Genomic DNA, 21,647 nt, shown 5'->3' on the forward strand with positions numbered 1-21,647 from the left:
AGGTCTGTGGGGGAAGATAATGAGTTCGGGTTCAGAATGTCACATGAAAAGTGTGTAGGACAGGGGAGAAGAGGTATCTAGGAAGCAAGTGGCTCTCTGGGTTTAGCCCTAAGGAAGCTGGAGTGACAGAATTGAGAATTATCAAGCCAAAGATGAAAACCGAAGCCAGCAATGGGATGATATTACCCAAGGAGACAGTATAGAGTGAGAAGAGCTAAGAGCTTATGACAAAGCACTGAGGAAATCCATATTTAAGGGGCAGGTAGAGGAATGAGCACCACAAGGAAAGAAAAGAGCATCTCAAAAAGGACATGGCCAACAGTGTCAAATAAGACAAGGGGAGAAAGTATTTGTTGGGTTTAGCAGTCCAGGCCTTGTGGTATGCTTGGCAGTAGTTTCATTGATGAGGTAGAGATGAAAGCCTGTTGGCCATGGATGAGGCATGAATGAGAGGCATGGAAGTGAAAATAAGAAATGTAAACAACTCTTTTAAGGAATTTGACTTCGACAAGAAAAGAGATACAGAGACAGTGTTGAGACTGTTTATTTATTTGTTTTCAAATTGGAGGAGTCTTGACCACATCTATATGCTGGTGAGAAAGAAACTGGAGCGAGAGAGCTTATAGAGTCGACAATTGATGAAGAATTATTACAGGTAAAGAGAGTTAAGACCGATGAGAAGAAAACCAGGGGAGAGAGTGATCGCACTTGAGAGACTCAAGATCCCTGAAGAAGTGGGAAGGGTCAGGCTGCAAAACTGGTGGGCAGAAACCTCAAGACTTTTTTTTCTTCACAAAAGACACCAAGATCTTCTAGAAAAAAGGTGAAGACATAAGAAACACCACTCCAGTTTGGAGTGTATAAGCTTGTGGAGAGATTCTGCCTTTGGCTTGAAAGGCAAGTATATCAGCATGGCAGAGATATAGGCTTCATGAACAATGTCTATATCTTGAAGTTATCCTCACGGAATGAAAGCCCTATCTGTATCCTTGACTGGGAACACCTTTCTAAGAGGAACAGCTGATAAAACAAGATTTTTAACCAGGAGTCTCAAGACTTAGTGCTGTCATTTCAGAATGCATGAAGAGGTTTTACAAACATCACACAAATTCCCTTCTGCTCCCTCTTTCCCCCACAAATCATCACCAGGAATAAAAAAAGATGAGGCTGATAGGAATCTATCTATGCACAAGAAAACTCTTCTCACAAATATAATTTTTTGTAATCAGAGGGAAAGTACCAGAATCAGATTTTATATCACAGCATTGCAAAAACTTCAGAATAAAAGGAAATCTGGTACTAGCCATCACTATACCATAACCTTCACTAACATTGGTATAATATTGTTGGAAGGAGCTGGAAACAGTTGGTGTCAACCCTTAGGATGTAAGAGAAACAGTGGTGTGAAAAAGTGCATCGGTGAGTGTACTATTGGTAGTCTCGCCTGCTTCTCTCCTTGCTAAGCTGTGAGTGCTGGAAGCTGAACACTGTCATTCTGTAGGATGCAGGCACAGCTTCTCCATCATCCCTTTCTTCTGGTGGCAAAGGACCCAGTATAGAAGTTCACAGCAAAAGCTCCACATCCCTCTGACCTGCCTTGAAGAGGAGGACTGGGCCAGGAGCTTACGCTTTCTAAGCTATAGGCTTTCCCAAGCTGCACAGAGTGTCAAGGACAGAGCTGAGCATTAAGTGGGAATCTAAAGTTAGTGAATCGTGAAAAGTTCCCCAGAGAATCACATATCCAGAGAAGAACCAGTTATTAAAAGACAGCAACAGATGTCAGATATTTGAAAAATGGCTGATCAGAGCAGGAAGCAATGGCTCCGATATGTAAGTAGAGGATGTTTGGCTGAACACTGGAGAGTAGTGCTAGTTTTGATGGAGAATGATTCTACTTGTTCCCAGCAGTGAGGTATAGGGGAAGGAAATGGGAAGATGCCAATAGACTCGATATATCTCCAAGTTGTTTATATCAGGGGACATATAAGAAAAACAAGAGATGAAAGGAAACAACATAACAGCTTTCCTAATATTTGATCAAGTGCCCAAGGAACCTCGATGGAGGGGCAAAAGTGAGTTTAAGGACAGGGCTCAGACTTAAGGCTAAACTGTAGCATCCTATGTCTCCTTCTCTGAATCTGCTTATTTGACTTCCAAGCCCGAAGTGTAAGACCTCACCATTAGCTAAAAAAAGACCCACTCTAAAGTCCACTCACTTGGGCCAGGGGTCCTTAATGTCAGGAGAGACCCTGACAAAAACCTCCAGTGCAGTATGCCTGGTAAGCATGAGGCACAGGCCCAGAAGCTACAATGCCTGCAAGGAGCTTTTGATTCCATCACTTACACTGTCATGTGAATGAATGCATGATGGAGGGCAATTAGCCAGCTGCTTCTTGGCTGAGGAGCTAGACTTGAGTGTGCAGAGTAGCTGGCCAGACCTGCCTGCTCCAGGAGGAAGACCAGGGCCCTTGGCAGGTCTGTTTTTTTGGGATGGCAGTTAGAAATACAAGAGAAAGAAAAACATCCAGGCCTGAATCCTGCCCTTAGGGCCTAAAAACCTCACCCACAAAAATGTGGCCTATGTTTATGTTTATACTAGTCATTGTTCCTGCTTGGGGGAGACTAAAAATGAGGTGAAAAGAGGGGTTCCCTTCTTTGCCATAGGCAAGGAACAGACTGAGGCCAACTTTCTCCAAAAGGAAGAAAAGAAATGAGACCTTATTTGAACAAATAAATCATTTAGTTAAATAAAAATAAAAATTTCCTAACTAGAAAAATATGTAATAGGTTGAATTGCTTTCCCCCGAAAGTCATCTCAGAATGTGACTTTATTTGGGAACAGCATCATTATAGATGTAATTAGTTAAGATGAGGTCATATTAGTGTAGGATAGGCTCCAAGTCCAACATGATTGGTGTTCTTATGGAAAGGGGAAATTCAGACATAGACATGCACATAGGGAGAAAGCCATGTGAAGAAGAAGGCAGAGATGGGGCACTTCTAGAGGCCAAGAAACCAGATTGTCAGCAAACCACCAGAAACTAGGTGAGTGCCCTGGAACATGTTCTCTCCCACAGCCTCAGAAGGAAATAACCCTGCCAACACCTTGACCTCAGACCTCTAACCTCTAGAACTTTAAGACAATAAATTTCTATTGTTTAAGCCAGTTCGTGGCACTTTATTATAGCAGCCCTAGCAAACTAATCTTGAATGTCAAAGCACTATCTGTACAGTTTTAAAAAGATACTTAAAAATAGTTGTCTTGGCCTTCTGAGCCATGCTTCTCTTGCTCAGGCCCCCTACCACATCTGGAAGTATACTTTCCCTTCTAATAAAACTTTTCTTTTCACCTGTAAAAAAAAATAGTTGTCTTATTGTACTATTTATATAATTTACTGTATTCATTTTATAATACATATTCACATGTAACTAACCATGTAATATATAAATAACTAATTTCAGTAAGTGGTAATATTTTAAATAAAGTAAGGAATTATTTATTCAGGATAGCACCTGATTGAGAGTCAAAACTTGAGTCTTTTCTAACTTTACATCTCCCTAATTTTATCAAGAAACTGTGCCAAATCTAATTTTTTCATGGTAATCCAGATTAAAATCATATTTCTATTAATATTGAGGATTTACCTAAAAGGCTTAAGGAATTACATGTGGAAATGCAGCAAAGATTAAGGAATAAATCAGTAACTTCCATTAAGATACAATTGAGTTTTAAAATAAAAATTGTAAATTTGCATTTTATTATCAGCAATAAATGTTTATAAACCATGTACTGTTTGCAATCACCATATAAAGTGCTGTAGACATATGGAGGGGAGTGATTATGATACTGACCCAGGGGTCCTACAATATAGTTGAGAAAGTGCAAAAGTAAAAGCAATAAACAACACAAGTTTGTGTGTTCACACAAAATGCTATAGGTATTGTTTACATTTTTTCTCATAAACAAGGGAGCCAGTATTCACTGCATCATATAAACACATCCTTGGATATTCCTCTTTGAGAAACCTGTCTGACAGCCAGGGAAAGAGGAAGTTTGTATTTATTTTTTTTTTGCCTTGTTTTCTGTTGGAATATTACTTTTTCTTTTGTCCTTGGACCAGGGTTATTAAAAACAAGGTTTTAGGTGTGGAACACCCCTTAGATGACACTCTGGTTCCAAAAAAGGGAGACTCTATGGAAGGTGCTTGTTGTGGGTCATGGAGAAGTCTGTTGTGGACACAGAAACCTGGGGTAGCTCTTCACTCCTAGAGTGAGAGGCTTTTGCCATTCAATCTAGGGAAAGTGCCATCTCAAAATAGAGATGCGGTAAAAGGTAACCTGGATCCCCTCAAAAACTGGCTGCATGTGCCTTGTTGCTGAACTCCTGGCACATACCTCCAGTCCTCCACCTGCCACTTCTCCTTTCCCACCTGTCACATATGTGAAAAAGTGCGAAGTCCTCTAAATTATTCAATTCAAAACTACCATCCATCTTCTTACTACTTATACAGTCCCAGTAGTGACTATATCTATTTTCCTTTTCTGGTCAGCTCTCAAATTCTAGACTGAAAATAGTTCCATGCAGTTTGAAAGAACACTGGATGGGGAATCAGTATACCTGGATTACCTGCCCTTAACCATCTATAGGCTCTCAGGTATGTCACTCCATCTCTTCTGATTTGGTTTCGTCTTAACCTGTTCATTATGGAGCTAAGAGATGTGACTGCCTTAGCTAAAGAGTGACCCAGACAAGGTAAACAGAGTAGCAGCAAATTTGCTTTTCTTTAAAACTATGGGATAAGCTAGTTTGCAAAGCATAGACCAGAACCAAAATCAAGACAAGTGTTTGTTTTTCTACAAAGCACTTAATTACCATATATCAATTGTATACATACGTGTGCATTAGAATAGCGGAGTAGAGATCTTTTAAAACAGGAGCCAAAAGACATGGGATATAGTGCAGCTATACCTCGACTTGGCTACATTATCTTGGGCAAGACAGTGAAGACCTCTTGTATTAGTTTCCTTTGGCTGTTGTACCAAATTACAACAAACTTTGTGACTTAAAAACACACACATGTATTTTATACAGTTCTGGAGGTCAGAAGTTTGAAATCAGTTTAACTGGGCCAAAATTAAGGTGTCTTCAGGGTCATTTTCCTTTTGGAGTTTCTAGGGGAGAATCTGTTTTCTTAGCTTTTCCAGCATTCCTTGACTCATGGCCTCTTCCTCCATCTTCAGAGCCACAAAGTAGCATCTTGCTTCTGTGATCATATCACCTTTTCCTGTGTCAAATCCTCCTCTGCTTCCCTCATAAGAAAACTTGTGACTGCATTTAGGGCCCACTAGGATAATCTCTTAGTCTCAAGAGGCTTAATTTATTCATACCTGCAAAGTCTCTTTTGTAACGGAAGGTACTTTCACAGACCTGGATGTCTTTGGGGCCATTATTTAGCCTCTCACATCTCTAGATCTTTGTTGTCCTATGTGTCAAGTTTAGGAATTTTGCTGCATGATCTACTATTTATGAGTATACAGATCTTCTGTTTGTTCTATTGGATTCTGAGTTAGAAAATGAAAAATTAGTCACTCGCATGCAAAGTAGAGCTATTAGGCACTAACCAGAACACCGATTGGGGGACGGAGGTGGGGGTGCTGGCAAGGGAGCAGGGATGGGATGTTGTTATTCACATGAATCACATTTCACTTGTCATCTGGCTCAAACAACCAATTAAAAACAAAAATGGCCTTGTAGCAGGAATTAATACAGAAATGAGCTGGGTGAGTTCAGTTTTGGCGTCTTGAGATTAGAGTCACTTTTCCAATGAACAGCAAACTAATCAGCCTTTAGAGGGAAGAAAGTCAGTGAAATGGAAGCCTGTGGGCAGTGAAGTGTGCAGAGAGGGTGAGACACCATTTCAAGAGCTTCTTGTGCATGAAGCATTTAACAGCCATATTATGACTTTATTGCTGAAGTTCATTGAAAACAAATAACAAATTAGCAAATGTATGCTCACACAACAGTCTATACTTTTTCTCATTTACAGCTGTTTTAAAAAGACTACCATTATTTTATGGTTATGTTTTAAAAGAGCAGTCCAATCTTCAGTAAGATGCCCTTAGAATGACAAGATATATAGGATTTGCTTCAAAACAATTGGAGGAGGTGGGAAAATGGGAAGATACAGTATGTAGAAAAAAATTAATTGGCCATGAATTGGTAATTATTGACACTGGGTGAAGAGTACATAGTGATTCATTATACTAAACTCTGTACATTGAAATGTTTGAAAATTTCATAATCAAGAGGTTTTTTTTGTGTTTTTTGTTTTGTTTTTTTTAATGCCTACAGCACCTGGTATTCCTAGGTGGGCTCCCATCCAAATATAACCAGGCCCAACTCTGCTTAGCTTCTGAGATCAGATGAGATCAGACATGTTCAGGGTGGCATGGCCATAGACTCAAAAGTTATTTTTAAAAGGGCTACCACTAGTTTATAACAAAGCTGCATTGCCAAATAAGAAGATTCTTACTTCCATAAACACAATTGCTTACAGAAACATGTTCAAACTTTGTCTAAACAGTTTCTCTCCAATGATTTCTTATTAAATAGATAATCCTAAGAAAATTGGACAAAAACAGCTTACCTCCCAAATGGACAATAGTAACAGCATTTTACTTGGGCTCTCTCTTTCAAACCATTCTTTATGTAGATGTCAACCATTTTTCTATAACAGGTCTATGACTCTCTAACTTCTATTCAAGAGACCTTCACACATAGAGAATAATGACCGAGCTCCATATTTCATCGCTTAAAGACCTCTACCAGCTGAACTGTAATGATTTCAATAATAGCTTCATTCCATTCTCCCTGCCTTTCTTCCTAACCACCTCTCTCTCTCTCCCTCTCTTCCTCTCTTTCCTTTCTTCCCTCCCTCTCATTCTCCCTCCCTCCCTTTCTCTGTCTCTGTCTATCTGTCTCTCTCTCTCCCCACTGATGGCATGGTTTTTGATTCTTTTAATTGGTTATAAATCTTACTAGTTCCCTCATTTATGAGTTAAGCAAAATCACGAACATGTTTTTATATTTGCGTGAGTCATGATTTTCCCATTTTATTGGCAAAGTCTTTGTGTCACTTCGCGTATGCTTACTCCTACCCTCTTGTATTTTTGTTCCTAGTATGTTCTTTCTGTTAATGGTCCCATGTGATAACATCACATTACAGTATTGTCACTCTTGGTCACAAGGATTTGACCTTGTCTTTGTCCCTAGTGCTTCATATAGTGCTTTGGCATGTTATCAGGCATTTGATATGTTGAGTGAGATGTGAGGGGAGGATGCAATCCTCGAGCTGTCCTGAGTTTGTGGTTTCAAGGTCAAGGGTACACAGGGGTATAGCTTTCTCTGATTTTATGATTGCCCAGATCCTCTGCCACCCACTTAATCCCAAACCTTACACTCAGACCACATGCAGTATTTATTTTTTTCTATTGCTGCATAACTAGGCACCACGAGCTTAGAGGCTTAAAACAATATCCATTTATTATTTCATTGTTATGTATGTCAGAAGTCCAGGCAGGCTTATCTGGGTTCTCTGCTTAGAGTCAGTAAGGGTCATAGAATTCTGCCTACCACATCTGCTTCCCTGTCTTGGCTAATAATGTCACGTCCAACAGAAATGAGACTCAGCAAGGGTTGTGTGTACTAAAGTTTAGAAAGAGGTATACAATTCCTAGAGACAGAGGGAGGGAGAAGCTAGCAAAAGGGGAGACTATTGGGATGAAAAGACAGAGTCGTGCCTGCAAGGGTGTGAACTGACAATAAGAAACTGCTCCCAAATGTCGATAGGCAAGGACATTTCACACACTTCCTACGATTTCCACCATTTTAAAAACAACATCAGGCAGCTAAATGCTTCTTCTGAAATATCTGTAATAGGAATAAAACACTAAAGAGTATTCTAATAATGTATTAATGAAATAATGGACATGAAAATATTAATTTCTAAACTGTACAGTGCTAACCAAACCTAAAGTTATTACTATTAAAATGTTTCATATTAATATTTTGTTATATGAAAGAATAACAGTTTTTGAATGTTTACTATATGCCAAGTCTTATGCCTTCACATGGATTATATCTCATTGCAATCCTATCAGGTAAATAGCATTATTATTCCATTTTACAGATGAGGAAACAGTACCAGAAACTTTAAGGGACTTACTCAAAAATCATGTAGTCAGGAAGATAGGATGCAATGCAGGTCTGTCTGGTGCTAAGGCTGTTTGTAATCACTATGTTATATTACAACTGTTAAGGAAAGGGTTGAAGAGTCAGGAAGAAAAGGCCAGATCTGAATATGGACAAACAGACAGAGAGGACACAGACCCTTACTCTGGAGTTACTGAGTTGGGCTTGCTAGCAAAGGTAAATTGCTCTTGTTATAATTTGCTCTTCACAGCTATTCTGGAGTCCTTCTGGAATTCTGTTTCATATTCCCTTTTCACATTTTTTGAAATGAAAATTAGTTCTTTAGTATTTGCTTGTTCTTTATGACTCTTCACTTTTTTTCCTTGCCTAATTGTTGGGATACCTTTGTAGCTGGGGCCAAGACAGAGAATTATCGTATTGATTAAATTGCTACAGACATAACAAAATTACCTCATTGGAATCAAACCTAAACATAATCATGATGAAATGTTTGTTTCTTACTTGTATAAAAAGCAAGAGTGAGGGTGTAGAGGGGCAGATAAATTATGAAAGCTATGTTATGCAGGGAAAACTGGACAGACGGAGACAAGAAACCAAGTGATAAATGGGAATGGAGAGCAAGGGCTGACTTGTAAGTAAATAAATGTGGTTGAAAATTTGACTGTTTAGGAGTGGAGGAAGTTAGATCTCTATATCATGGGGTGATTTTAAATGTCACTCTATGCGTAATTAGATTTGTCTTGTCACTATTATAATTATTGATTTATTTACCTATTTCTGTATCAATCTTACACTGTAAGATTTTATATTGTATTCTGATATAGGATAAGTCCTCCCTCACTGTGGTTTTTAAAAAATTAATTGCCTAATTTTTCATTTTCTTTCCCAGATAAACTTTAGTATCAGTTGTTATGTTTCGCTTTACAATTTCAATTGAAAACATATTAAATTTATGGATTAATTTGTGGAAGAATTGACATTTTTATACTCCTGAGACTTTGCATCAAGGAACCTGGTATATATAGCCTTGTGTTTCTTTTTCTATTTTCTTGAGTTTTGTGGTTTACTTAATTTGGGTTTTGCACCTTTTTGGAAGCTTATTCTTAGATGTGTAATAGTTTTTGTGGCTATTGTCAGTGGAATTTTTTGGCCATTATGTTTTCTAACTGATGTATAGGACAGCTAGCTTACTGAATTCTTTTATAAGATCTAATAGCTTTTTGAACGATTTTCTCGAATTTTCTAGGAAGACAGAGGTGGTGATTTTGCAAAAGAACAAATCTTTATTATTTTCTTTTCTTGTTCTTTATTAGCTAGGACCTTCAGCAAAAGTTGAATAGGGTCAATAGTGGAGGGCACTGACTTTACTGATCTTGTTTCTAACATTTCACCATTTAATATGATATCTGCTATAATTTTTGATATGTACTCTTTATCCACTAAAGAAAGTTTTGTTCTTAGCTGGTTGACTTTATTGTTAGTAATGGATGTTGAATTTAACCAATTATATTTTGTGAATCAATTGAAATAATTATATAGTATTGACTGTGCTGTGTTAGTTTCTGGAAGTTGGAGTCCTCTTCTAGGCTCATGTGGCTGCTGGCAAAATTCAGTTCTTTGTGGTTATGGGATTGAGATATCTGTTTCTTTCTGGCTGTCACCTGGGGGCTGCTCTCATCTCTTAATGACCCTTGATATTCCTTGCCATATGACCTCTTTCTGGCCTCTCTGAAAGACTCTGTAATGACATGGCAGCTTGCTTCTTCAAAACCAACAGGAAAATCTCTCACTCCTGCATCCTACAATGAAGTCTTATCTAATGTAAAGTAGTAATGAGAGTAAGCATTTTCTATTTTATAGTCTTTTCTACTCTATAACTATGCCCTATTCTATTCTATTCTATTCTATTCTATTCTATTCTATTCTATTCTATTCTATTCTATTCTATTCTACTTGATTCTATTCACATTTGCCACATTCTCTTGGTTAAAAGCAAGTCACTCAGGAGAAGAGATATATATTAAAGTTGTATATAAACTTATGTATATCATTTTCTCTCAATTAAAAAAAACTCTCTATGTTTGTGATCATATTCTTTCCAAAAAAATTCAAAGGGCTTTATTCATGCCTTTATTTTCACTTGGATCTGTTGGATTTAATATTTTCAAAGAACTCTTTTTTTCTATGTAATTAATTTCTAATTTATCTTCAGTGCTTTGAAATATATTTTGCATTTATTTTGATATTTTTCTTGTGTTTTGATTTGAATGCTTAATTCAAATTCATTTACCTGCAGTCTTTCTCATGTTCTAACAAATGTATTTAATAGAAACACACATACATTTTCTTCTAATTCTGCTTTAACTGTATTCTGCAGGTTTTGATAATTATTTCTTTCATTGATGTTCATTTCTAAATAGTTTGTGCACAGAGAATGGCAAAAGAAGAAGCTGCAGGGAGAGGAGCTGGATAAGGAGCCTCCTTGGTCATGTTAAATGCTGTAGACCCCCCTTTCTGCCTCTGACTCTATCCTCTTTTTTCTTTCTTCTTTTTCTCTCATCTCCCATTTTTTCCCGGTAGCTTTTGCCTCTACTCCCCTCCTCTCATCCCCGCTTTTGAGACAGCTATCTTCTTCCAGTCCATGAGTTCAGAAAACATAAACTCTTCCACAAATGGCTTTCCTTCCCTTGGAGTACCGGCCTTTTAAAAATGGATACATGCAGAGAAGAGGAGGAAAACCTGAATGCAAAGGAAGGAATGGGTGGGTGACTATAAAATTCTGAACCTAGACGGAAATAATGGAGTGGAGGAAAGTAAGAAGAGAAAAGTGGTAGACTTCTGGCATATCTAACATGCTGTAATTAGGGAAACTAGTCATGCTGCTTTTATACAAGGGAGATTCCTACTCTTGTTGACTGAGGCTTCTCAGATACAGGTGCTCCAAAGAAGATGAAGACATAAGAATTGCCTCCCTGTGCAGTGCACAGACCTGGCAAAGTAGTGGCAATTTATTAGTGAGCTACTATGGTTCTTTGGCAAATCTTGAAAGACTACTACTGCCCAAGCAAGACGGTTTTATTTTTTCAACAATTAGGCAGGTTCATTGGAAGATAAATTCGTGGGCTAAATGAAGAAAACTAGATGTTCTCTCCATTATTCTCTCTTTGAATTTTACTACATATCATAGCTAAAGTGGTAGATAAGAATATTCTGAAGATGATGCCCTACCCCACACACCAAATGTTCCCCACTTAATTCACAAAATTTGCAAAAGGTACTTTGCAATGTAATCACAAGAGTGTTATAAGGGAAAGAGGGAGATAGAAAAGTCAGTCAGAGAAAGAGATGACAATAAAATTATGCAATTACTGGCTGCCAAGAAATGCTGTAGGTCTCTAGAAGTCAAAGACAAACAAACAAACAAACAAAGAAAAACAAAAATCAAAAAACAAAAATAAAGAAAACAAAGAATTTTCTCCTAGAGATTCTGGGAAGAAGACAACTCTGCTAACACTTTAATTTTAGCCTCCTAAGACCCAGTTTGGACTTTTAACCTACAGAACTGTAACAGAATAAATTTGTTCTGTTTTAAGGCACTACTTGGTGGTAATTTGTTAGCACTAATTGGAAACTCATACAATGACAAAAGTCATGAGTGCAGTAGCCACAGAGCGGGCATCTGGGTATAATTGCTTGTTGATAATTCTTATCTATGAGACCCAGTGTTTCTCAATGTAATTAGTGGATCCGTTCAAAGCCTAGTTTGTTTCCGTGTGGGGCTTTGGGTTTTCCTCCCAGATATTCAAGATTTCACAAACCTACAACACTGCATCACTATGCATCACTATGGAACTGGTCAAGCTTGGGAACTTTGTAAATGACCTGTTAGGCTTTCCCTAATCCCCTGTCTCCTGAGCTGGAGTCCTGCCCCTGGAGAGGTTCTGTCAGGGTGAGTCATTCCTCCCAGATCTGCTTCTCTGCCCACTAACAGTTGGGGTTTGGGCAGTGAAATCTCCGGGGCTGTCCTGGACTCCTTGAGTCACCAGTCACGTGGATTTAGTAAGGGCAATTCTTTGGAGAATATAAACTGCTCTTGAAATGTGTTCAAAGGAAGGAGTATGTCAAGGTGAAAGTCTAGGCAGATAGAGAAAGACTGATGATGAGGGAGGAGGGAAGCAAACAGGGGACCGGCTAGGGACTATTTCTGTTGCCACTGCTATACAAAGGCAGGTGGCATTTTGTGCCCTTGAGCTATAATATCTACCCAATTCCGACCTTAATGAGCCCCCCAATGCCACCACGTGTGGAGAACACACAAATTAGCAAATAAAAATTAAATTTAGAATACTTATTTTTTAATTTAGTCTTATTTTACTTTTAGATATTTAGTTATTTTATTCCTTTCATTTACCTAGAGACCAGGATGTCACAATATCTCCCTCTCCACGCCCCCCCCCCCCCCCCCCCCCCCCCCCCCCCCCCCCCCGCCATAAACTTCTCTCTGCTCCTCTGGACAATGAAAAGCAATGCAAATACTGAATATCATATTCTAAGCTAGGTACTGTAGTAGACACTTTATATTTTAAACTGTGTGAAACCCATTAGATAATTACTACCATCGTGCCAATTTTAAAATGAGGAAAGTATGTTCAACAGAATGAGTGTCTGTCACAAAGATTCACTCTTGGCAGAGGGGCTAGTGTTCAGGCAGAGAGGACCTGCCTAAGGTCTGGACTCCAGCTCAGGGGCTCTGCTTGTCTTTGGGCTCATTTGATATTTACGTGACATTTGTTTAGTTCTTATTGGGTATCAGGCACTGTTCAATGTGCCGGATACAGCAGTGAACAAAACAGACGAAAATTCCTTTTCTCCTAGAATTTACATTCTAGTGTGCTGGCCAGCCCCTGGATTTATTTTATTTGTATCTTAAGATATTCGGCAATATATACCCATCATAACACTCTGCTCAGAGAGATGCTTAATTCTAAGAAGCATCCTAGTTATCCTTTCCTTGGGGACCTGACTTCAACACTTAACATAAGCCCAGAGGGAGTTCTAAATTCAGACTTCCTGTTAATTTACATGTTTTGACAAGAAGAGCTGAAATTATGCATTTGCGGTTCAGGTTTTAGTTCCATGATGATTCCCAAAGGATGACAGCCAATTGTGCATTTCTGGTGGTGTACATCTGCCTTCTGTTCAGTTCTTTGCAGGCTTGAGCAGCACCAGGCCAGGACCAGGCAAAGCAGCTGGCACAAGTTGAATGTTCCATAAATGTTGAATCCAAACACTACCTAAATGTGGGAATTCAAGGAATTCTTTTATGCAGTAATCCCCACAGCAACCTAACACTTCCTGTAACCTCTAACATTACTTTTTCATGCTGTCAGAAGTGTGGTGGCATTTCTATGAAAATTAGTTTTTCACTTTCAAAATATTTTAACAGGCAGTGAGTGGAATTGCTACCATAGTTTTTGAAGGTCATGGTCATAACGAGGCAGATAAAATTTTCTTGACACCCGTGGAAATATGAAAACCTGGGCTAAAAAGCACCAAGTTAGGAGCATCCCTGTCTCAAAGATGGAAATGTTGGGGTAGCCTGCCACCTTCAGGATAACTTCTCAACTGGTTTTAGCCTCTATAAAATCCAAATACCAATCCCAGTAAAAATGTTTCATAATAATGGTAGAAGCTACATTCCTTGTAGTACTTTTACTATGATTAAGTATATTTAATAATTTCATTATTTTTCTTTAAATAAAACTGCTCTTTCCTTACTTCGATTCTTTTTTTTTTATTACTTCAATTCGATTATCTTTACATGGATTCTTGTCTTGCTTTTAACTGATTAAAAACAAATAAGCAAGTTCATTTTGCTAAGCAGATCTGGGAACACTAAAAACAGATCTTGCAGCCACAGTCTGTGAAAAATATTGTTACTTTGGAAACCCTGCTACTTCCTGGCAGGTTCTTTTTTGTGGATTAATGGCACTATAACTAAAGAATCTTTAAAAAATCAACACAGTAATCCATTCAGAAATGAGTGTGTGTGTGTAGGGAATATGTAACAATAATTTTTTTCTAATGTCTTATTGGCTGTTCCTTTCATTAAGTTATACGGAGGTCTCCCTGGCTTAAAAAGAATGAGGAAGGCAGGAAAAACGGGAAAGACATGGTGACTGAACACTTAATAATAATAAGAGTAAATAACACAAATTAGTATCAAAAATAAAAAGGAAAGGGCAGTATAACTTAAGTCGATAAAATTAAGTTAAATAAGTTATGACAGCAGGATGTAAAAAAAATCAAGAAAAAAAACACAAGACCTCAGAAATGTAACAAGCAAGGTGACAGGAAAATAAGGAACATTTAAATAAGAGTCACAGAGAACCAAAATTCATCGAAAATGAATACACTTTCATTATGTTCCTTTCACGAAAGCAGAGAAGTGCAATTTGCGAATCTTCCTTTATCCTGCTGCAATTAGTTCCATTTTTATTGGCTTCCTCTTTCGCTGCATGGACCTGTAAAAATACTTTAAGGTCACGGTCAATTAATTTCCTTACGGCTTTCCCTACCCGGCCTGAAACTTTGGAATCACGTGGGAGGCTTGAACCAATGCTGCGCCTTACTCTAGAAAAGTTAATTCTGAGTCTACAAGTCCTGTCTTAAAGTTGCCTGGGTCACTCCAGGAGTCTCCACTGGTGAGAACAAACTTGAGTTTCAGCCCTAACCTCCGCCCCTCCTGCCGGAAGCAGCGGCAGGTGAGAGCAAGACGCGGGTCACGGAGTGGGGCGCTCCCTTTGATGATACACTCGCTGCGGAGACGCGGCTTGTGCCCTCCCAGCCGCTAGGGGGCAAACTGCGCGCATTTAGTGCCGGTTTTCCGGAGCGCGACCGGGTCGACCCCACACGTGCGCATGCTCGGTTCGTTCCGGAGGTTCCCTGCGTCGGCGTTCCCCCGCGTGCGTTGTTAACCTGAGGGAATCATGTTGTGAAGAGATGGGGGCCTCGGTGACTCGCGCGATCAGGAACTTCAACCTAGAGAACCGGGCGGAACGGGAAATCAGCAAGATGAAGCCCTCTGCCGCTCCGAGGCACCCGTCTACCAAGAGCCTCCTGCGAGAGCAGATGAACTGTAAGTGGTGCGAGGGCGCCCGGGCTCCCGCTGCCGGCTGGGCAGTTCCGCGCTGGTGGACTTTGGTCCAGTGGCCGGGGTGTCCCGTGTCGGCCTCAGTTGCTCAGGTCAGCCGAGCGCGGGAAGGTGGAGCCACGAGGCCGGTGACATTGAGCCACCCCCTCCCCTCCCCCTTGTGCCCGCTACGGAGTCGGCTGCCGGAGATGACGACCTGCGACTCCACTGACCCGGCCCTCGCCGGCTTTTTGTCTTTAACACTTACCCACTTGATACAGAGAATCAAAATCAGAAGGAATCATGTGCAGCTGAAGTTTTCCCTAGGTGTTTTCACAGAACGATGGACACCGAGCCTGACCTAGCATTTTGATTTACTTTAAAATATTTTCCGTGCTGGCCAAGTGATTGTTTCTTAACAAGAAATTAAAAGTGACTGTCGTGTATTGTTTAGGACCTTAGAGGGAATTTCTTTGGTTTTGATATTGTGACATTCTATTTCTTTCTGTAGCCCGTCCAGATATTAAGGGAGAAATTGCTAGAAAAGATGACAAACTGCTGTCATTACTGAAAGATGTGTATGTTGATTCCAAAGATCCGGTGTCTTCTATGCAGGTAATGTATGCTATAATTAAGTAAATAATTAATTTAATATTTTGGGGCTCCAGGAAAATGGTCAAAAAAAGTGTGGCAAATGGTGAAAGGGAGGTTCTCTGCAAATGTAAAAATGCCAGTGAAGTTGTGACCAGAATGTAGTGCATTGGCAAAATTTAAATAAGCACAGTGGTCTAAGCAAGAAACATGGTTCCTTGGATATTTACCAAAACTCTGAAAGACTTGTGAAAGTATTGATTGAATGCATCTGTTAATTATTTGATATTATTTCAGAATTTGTAGGATTTGGTAAGGTACTTCCAATGGTTTTCATTTGAATTATCAAAGGAGAGCTTTAATGTTATTTTCTCACCTTTTAGAGTACTGAGGTATGTTCTAATTTCAGGGATTCCTTCAGTATTGTGTTAGTGCTGTTTGTTTTTGTTTTTTGGAGGATATATTCACATAAGATATGTAAAAGTAGGGAGGTCACAATACATTGGGAATGGGAACCTGTATATAAATCCATCTATAAATGCCAGGCACAAGGGCTTTGTATAAGGTGATCGAACAAAACATACCTAGTGCTTGTTCTCACAGTACTTATAGTATTGCGTTAAACAGATGAGCAACCATAAATACAGAATAACTGATAATTGTCTATGAAAGAGAAATATAGGTACTGCGAGTATGTCAGGGGGATTTTTTGAGATTGGAGGCTCAGGGATGGTTTCTGTTTATGGATTTATCATTTCTATTTTTTTAAAATTTCTACACTAGAATTATACAATTTTAGTTACTAGAGCTTTGTAATGTGTATTGATATCTGTTACGACCTTCTCTCTTTTCAAAAGTTTCCTGGCTCTTTTTTTTTTTTCCACATATTTTTTCACAGATGAACTTGAGTCAAATTGTCAGGTTCTTTCATAAGTCCTATTGGGATTTTGAGTGTAATTGAATTGGAATTTATAGATTAATTTGAGAAGAATTAACATCTTTGGGTTATTTTTTGAGGGACAGAGGGAAGGTGGTTACTATAGGATCTTTTTTTACACTAAGTTTTTTAACTTAATTGCTAATATGTCAGAAAGTGGGTAATTTTTGTATTGCAGCTGCTTACATTGCTGGATGATTATTTCTATTAGTTTTTCAGTTGATTCTCTTTATTTTTCTAAAGATATTCTTATCAGCATAAAATTACAATTTTCTCTTTCTTTCTAGTATTTATACCTAATTCTTACTGTGTTGTCTGTAGCATTAGCAAAGCAGCGAAAGTTGTTTTCTATCTTGTTCTTTCCCTGCATAGGATGCTTCTAAAGTTTCAGCATTAATTGTAATAAAATGATATGGTTTCTGATTTAAAAATATTTTTATCACATTTGGGACTTTTTTTCTATTTTCAGTTTGCTAGAAGTTTTATTTTTTAATCAAGAGAGGATGTTGAATTTTATCAGATGTTTTTTCAGTATATAATAATATAAATTTCAGCATTTAATATTAATCAGAAGGGAAATCTTAATAAAAATGTGTATGGAGTAGAAGGAGATAAGAGGAGTTTTGAGTTTTGGAAAGTGAAGAAGTTGGGAAGAGTGTTTCAACCAGAGTTACAATATAAAGGTAGGAGCATATGTTATACCTTGGGAGAATGGTTGGAGTTCAGCACTTTTAGGGGAAAGTGTGAGGGATGAATCTGGGAGAAATGAACTGGGATGCGGTGATCATGAAGATTTTTATTTGTCATGCTAAGGAATTTGGGCTTTCACCTATGACAGTGGGGAGTCATTGAAGAGTTTCATGTGGAAGAGTGCTGTCAGATTTGTTTCATAATAGGGGCAGTTTTGAGATTGGACTGTGCAAGAACAAAATGCATTTTATCCAGGTAGAGATCGGGTAAGAGGCTTTTGAGGTAGTTCCTGCAAGAGGCATTGGTTTGGACTAAGGTGATTTAGTGAGTGACGTGGAGAGAAGTAAATGGTTGCAAGAGAGACTAAGAGGGCAGTATCAACAGGATTTGGTCATTGATTGGATGTAATGAGTGAAGGAGAGGGAGACGACAGGTATAACATGTCATAAGAGAAGCTGTGAGTTTTGGAATGAGATATAGGAGGTGGGTTGTATTAGTCACTAAGATAGAGAATATGGGATAGAATTGTGTTTTTAGAGGAAAGGGATAAGTTCAGTTTTCAACATGTTGATTTTGAGGTGCTCGTAGATTACCCAAATAGAAATGCCTATTAGACATTTGAGAATTTGGGTCTGTACATCAAGAAACAGGTCTAGGTTTGAGAACAGATTCAAAGTAATTAAGTATAAGTTGTAATGGAAGTTCCTGTGGTATGTGGGATTACTTAGGGGGAATATATAAGATGAAGAGAGGGCCTGGGCCAGAACTTGGGATACATGAATATTTAAGGGGCACCTGAAGGGAAGGAGTCCACAAAGAAAAGAAGGAACCACTGGAGAGACAGGGGAAAACCAGAGGAGGGTGGCATGGCAACTATGGGGAAAGATAATTAAGGTTATGTCGGCATGGTCAGCAGCATCAGATGCTATAATGAGTTCAAATAAAGCCTAAAAAGTGTCCTCTGGGTTAAGATCTAATCCTCTATATTAGATATCACAAAAAATCATTACCTTTTAAAACTTAATTGGAAACAAAGAAACTGTTCATAAGGAAAGTATTGGTTTTGGGTTTGGTGTATGTTTTTAAAAAGTAGTATTTATATGTTTTTCTAAAAGGTAGTATTATATATATTTATATATATGGCATTTATATATTTTGACCAAACAGCAGCAGTAGGCAGGACGCAGTTGAAAGGAAAAGGAAAAGGGAATAAATGATTGGTGTAACTAGGTAACAGGAATGAGATACAGACCACAAATGCTAGGAATAAGCTTGGATGGGACAGTCAGATGGAAACATGGGTGTGCATAAATTGTTTTATTGGTATATTTTGGAGTTTTAGAAGCATTAGTTATTTTCTCTGAAGAGGCAAGATCTCTAGCAATATTTAAATCCATTCAAAGTATTCGGAGGCATTGAATATGAAATACAAAACTAGGAAACAGAATGGAGTTTGTCAAGTAATCTATTAGGATAGCATCAGAGTCCTGCCCTTCTAAAGCAGCTTTAATATAATCTAATCAATTCATCGTTCTTTTAATATACATGAAATAATGTGGTGAATAGATGATATACATTTGAGTATTATTTTCTAGAACTTCCTGAATTTCTTCATGGTGATTTAGTTATAGCTATGAAATGGCTCTGTGGCAAAAGTGCCATTGAACTATGGCTCATTATAATGAGAAAATGTAGTTTAGAGAAGCATTTATAGTGTTTGTTTGAATAGTGGAAATTTGAGAAGCATGAATGTAGTTGTCTCTCTCATCTTGAAAGCTTTTTTGTTTTTGTCTTCTGATACTAGGTAAAAGATGCTGGAACACGGCAACAGCCAAAGGAGTTCAGATTGCCAAAAGGCAATCACTTTGGTATGAATATTGAGAACATTCCCAAAGGCAAAATTTCCATTGTAGAGGCATTGACACTTCTCAACAATCATAAACTTTATCCAGAAACATGGACTGCTGAGAAAATAGCAGAAGAATACCATCTAGAACAGAAAGATGTAAATTCCGTTCTCAGATATTTTGTTACTTTTGAAGTCAAAATCATCCCTCCTGAAGACAGGAAAGCAATCCAATCAGAATGAAGGAAATCTTGAAGTTACTCCCCATTTCTTTGTCCTGTTTATTTTCTCCTTTTTAGCATATTAAATTATATAAATTACCGACTGTTTAAAGCTTCCTCCTTGTGAGAGCATACTATTTATTGAGCTCTGATGAATTTTCAGGACTGCTGATAGAGTAAATTTTGTTTTCTTTAACTTTAATTTGTTTTAGGCATGTGTTCTTATGTAATAGCATGACTAAATAGAACATGTATAAATGTATTACAAAGAGTTAATGCGTTATTTCAGGCACACTGTATCAAGCTTTTAAATTGGTTATGTGACCTCTTGGGAAATATCCTGAATCCCGCATTTAACATTTAGTTTCACCTTTCAATTTAGGTGATTGGTTTATTCTTCCTATGGAATAGTGAAAGTAAGAGCTTTCTTGACTCTTATGACTGTGACATTTTCTTGTTGGGGAACTGGAGGCTTGACAGCGAGGTTGAATAACAGTAACAGTGTGTTCCAAGTAAAGGCAGACAGGAGACGACACAAAATCAGCAGAAAATACATTTTTACTCTTGCTCTGGGAAATAAGAACTAATGAGGCCTTCTTATTTGTTTTGAGTTGGTTTTGCATATGAAATAACTTTTAAATTATAATAAGGAGTTATTTATAAAATCGTAGCAGTCTCTCCTTTGACAGGTAAGTTCAAAAGCTTTCAGAGAGGCAGGCGGTAGTGGGAACATTCTGAAGAAAATAACTTTTCTGAACTTAATATAGAAATACAAGAAAAATTTAAAGAATTGTTAAATCAAAGAACCATGATAAATGAAATTTGGTGACTAGATATATTTTATAATTTAAATGCTGATTGAAAAAAAATAGCAAGTAGAAGCATAAAATGTGATCACTGGAAGGAACCTGAGATTGCTGCTTCATTTATTTAACAAACTAAGCATGATGTATATCAGTACTAGGGGCTTCAGCGAGATTATTAAGTTTAGCTCTGTTATGTAACTACTTGTGGAATCTTGGGTGGGTTGTGTAACCTCTTTGAGATTGAATTTCCTTTATAAATGAGTGTAATGCTGCCTTAAATCTAAGGGTTCCTGTGAAGATAAATAGGATAATAAAGGCCTGAACAAATATGACTTATTTTTTTGCAGTTGAGAACAGAAATAGGCCTTGGAAAGTTTCATGACCTATTTAAGATTATTGTATAGTTTTATGACATAGCTAGGCCCAGAATTTAGGTTTTCAAAATCCTAGTGTGTTTTTTTTTCTGCTGTGCCAATGAGAAGTATATCTCAGAAGAACAGAAGGTATGAATTATAGGAATACTGGGGGATGTAGTAAGAAAAATTCCAGGTTATCAGTGTCTCTGAGGGAAGATAGGCATTCACTGCTTCCTAGGGAGTCCTCTGCAAATGGTATGAAAGTGCCGAAGAATTCAGCATGATGATGAATTGAGGTATTTGTAATACTAAGAAGAGAAAAATTGAGAAGTGAAATGTTTAATGTTTTCAAATGCAGTTTTGTTATGTGATTATACCTAGTTTATGTTTAGTTTAAAACAGTTCTTTTTAAGAAAACAAGAACTCAATATAAAATTGCATTTTAAAACTCTGGTAAATCATCAAAACCTTATCAAATAAAGATCAGTACTTGAATCAATAATACTGCTATTTTTGTCATCTTCCCTATTTAAATCCACACTGTGGTTAGGCAGCTATAAATATGGCTATTATATGGTGTCACATGATAGAATAAAGTACTTCCCATATTATTCATTGTCCTATTACTGTTTTTTATTATATATAGGAGAACACTTGGGTAGTAGTGGTGTCACAGAAAGTCGGGCGTTATACTCAGAAAATCTGGGTATAGATCTCAAGCATCTCCACTAGCCATGTAATCTTAGAAATGTCCTCAACTGCTAAACAAGTAATAATTGCTAACATCTTAAAAGCAATTAACTGTACTAGGCATTGATCTAAGTGTTTTACATGTATTAGCCTGCTTAAAATTTAC

At 37.9% G+C, this 21,647-nt stretch overlaps 1 protein-coding gene and 1 pseudogene across 1 annotated transcript; one reads left to right on the top strand and one right to left on the bottom strand.

Annotated features, from left to right (window-relative positions):
- Positions 1 to 6,343: 6,343 nt before the first annotated feature.
- On the bottom strand, positions 6,344 to 6,461 carry LOC111740144 (annotated as a pseudogene).
- An 8,653-nt stretch (positions 6,462 to 15,114) lies between these two features.
- On the top strand, positions 15,115 to 21,402 carry NDUFAF4 (NADH:ubiquinone oxidoreductase complex assembly factor 4). The gene is made up of 3 exons (XM_011360748.2): positions 15,115 to 15,350; positions 15,856 to 15,959; positions 19,367 to 21,402. Exons 1-3 carry the CDS (start codon positions 15,215 to 15,217, stop codon positions 19,649 to 19,651), a joined length of 525 nt encoding a protein of 174 aa, XP_011359050.1. The 5' UTR covers positions 15,115 to 15,214; the 3' UTR covers positions 19,652 to 21,402.
- The last annotated feature ends 245 nt before the right edge of the window (positions 21,403 to 21,647 follow it).

Source organism: Pteropus vampyrus, unplaced genomic scaffold (genome assembly GCF_000151845.1).
Source record: "Pteropus vampyrus isolate Shadow unplaced genomic scaffold, Pvam_2.0 Scaffold58, whole genome shotgun sequence".
NCBI classification, from domain to species: Eukaryota; Metazoa; Chordata; class Mammalia; order Chiroptera; family Pteropodidae; genus Pteropus; species Pteropus vampyrus.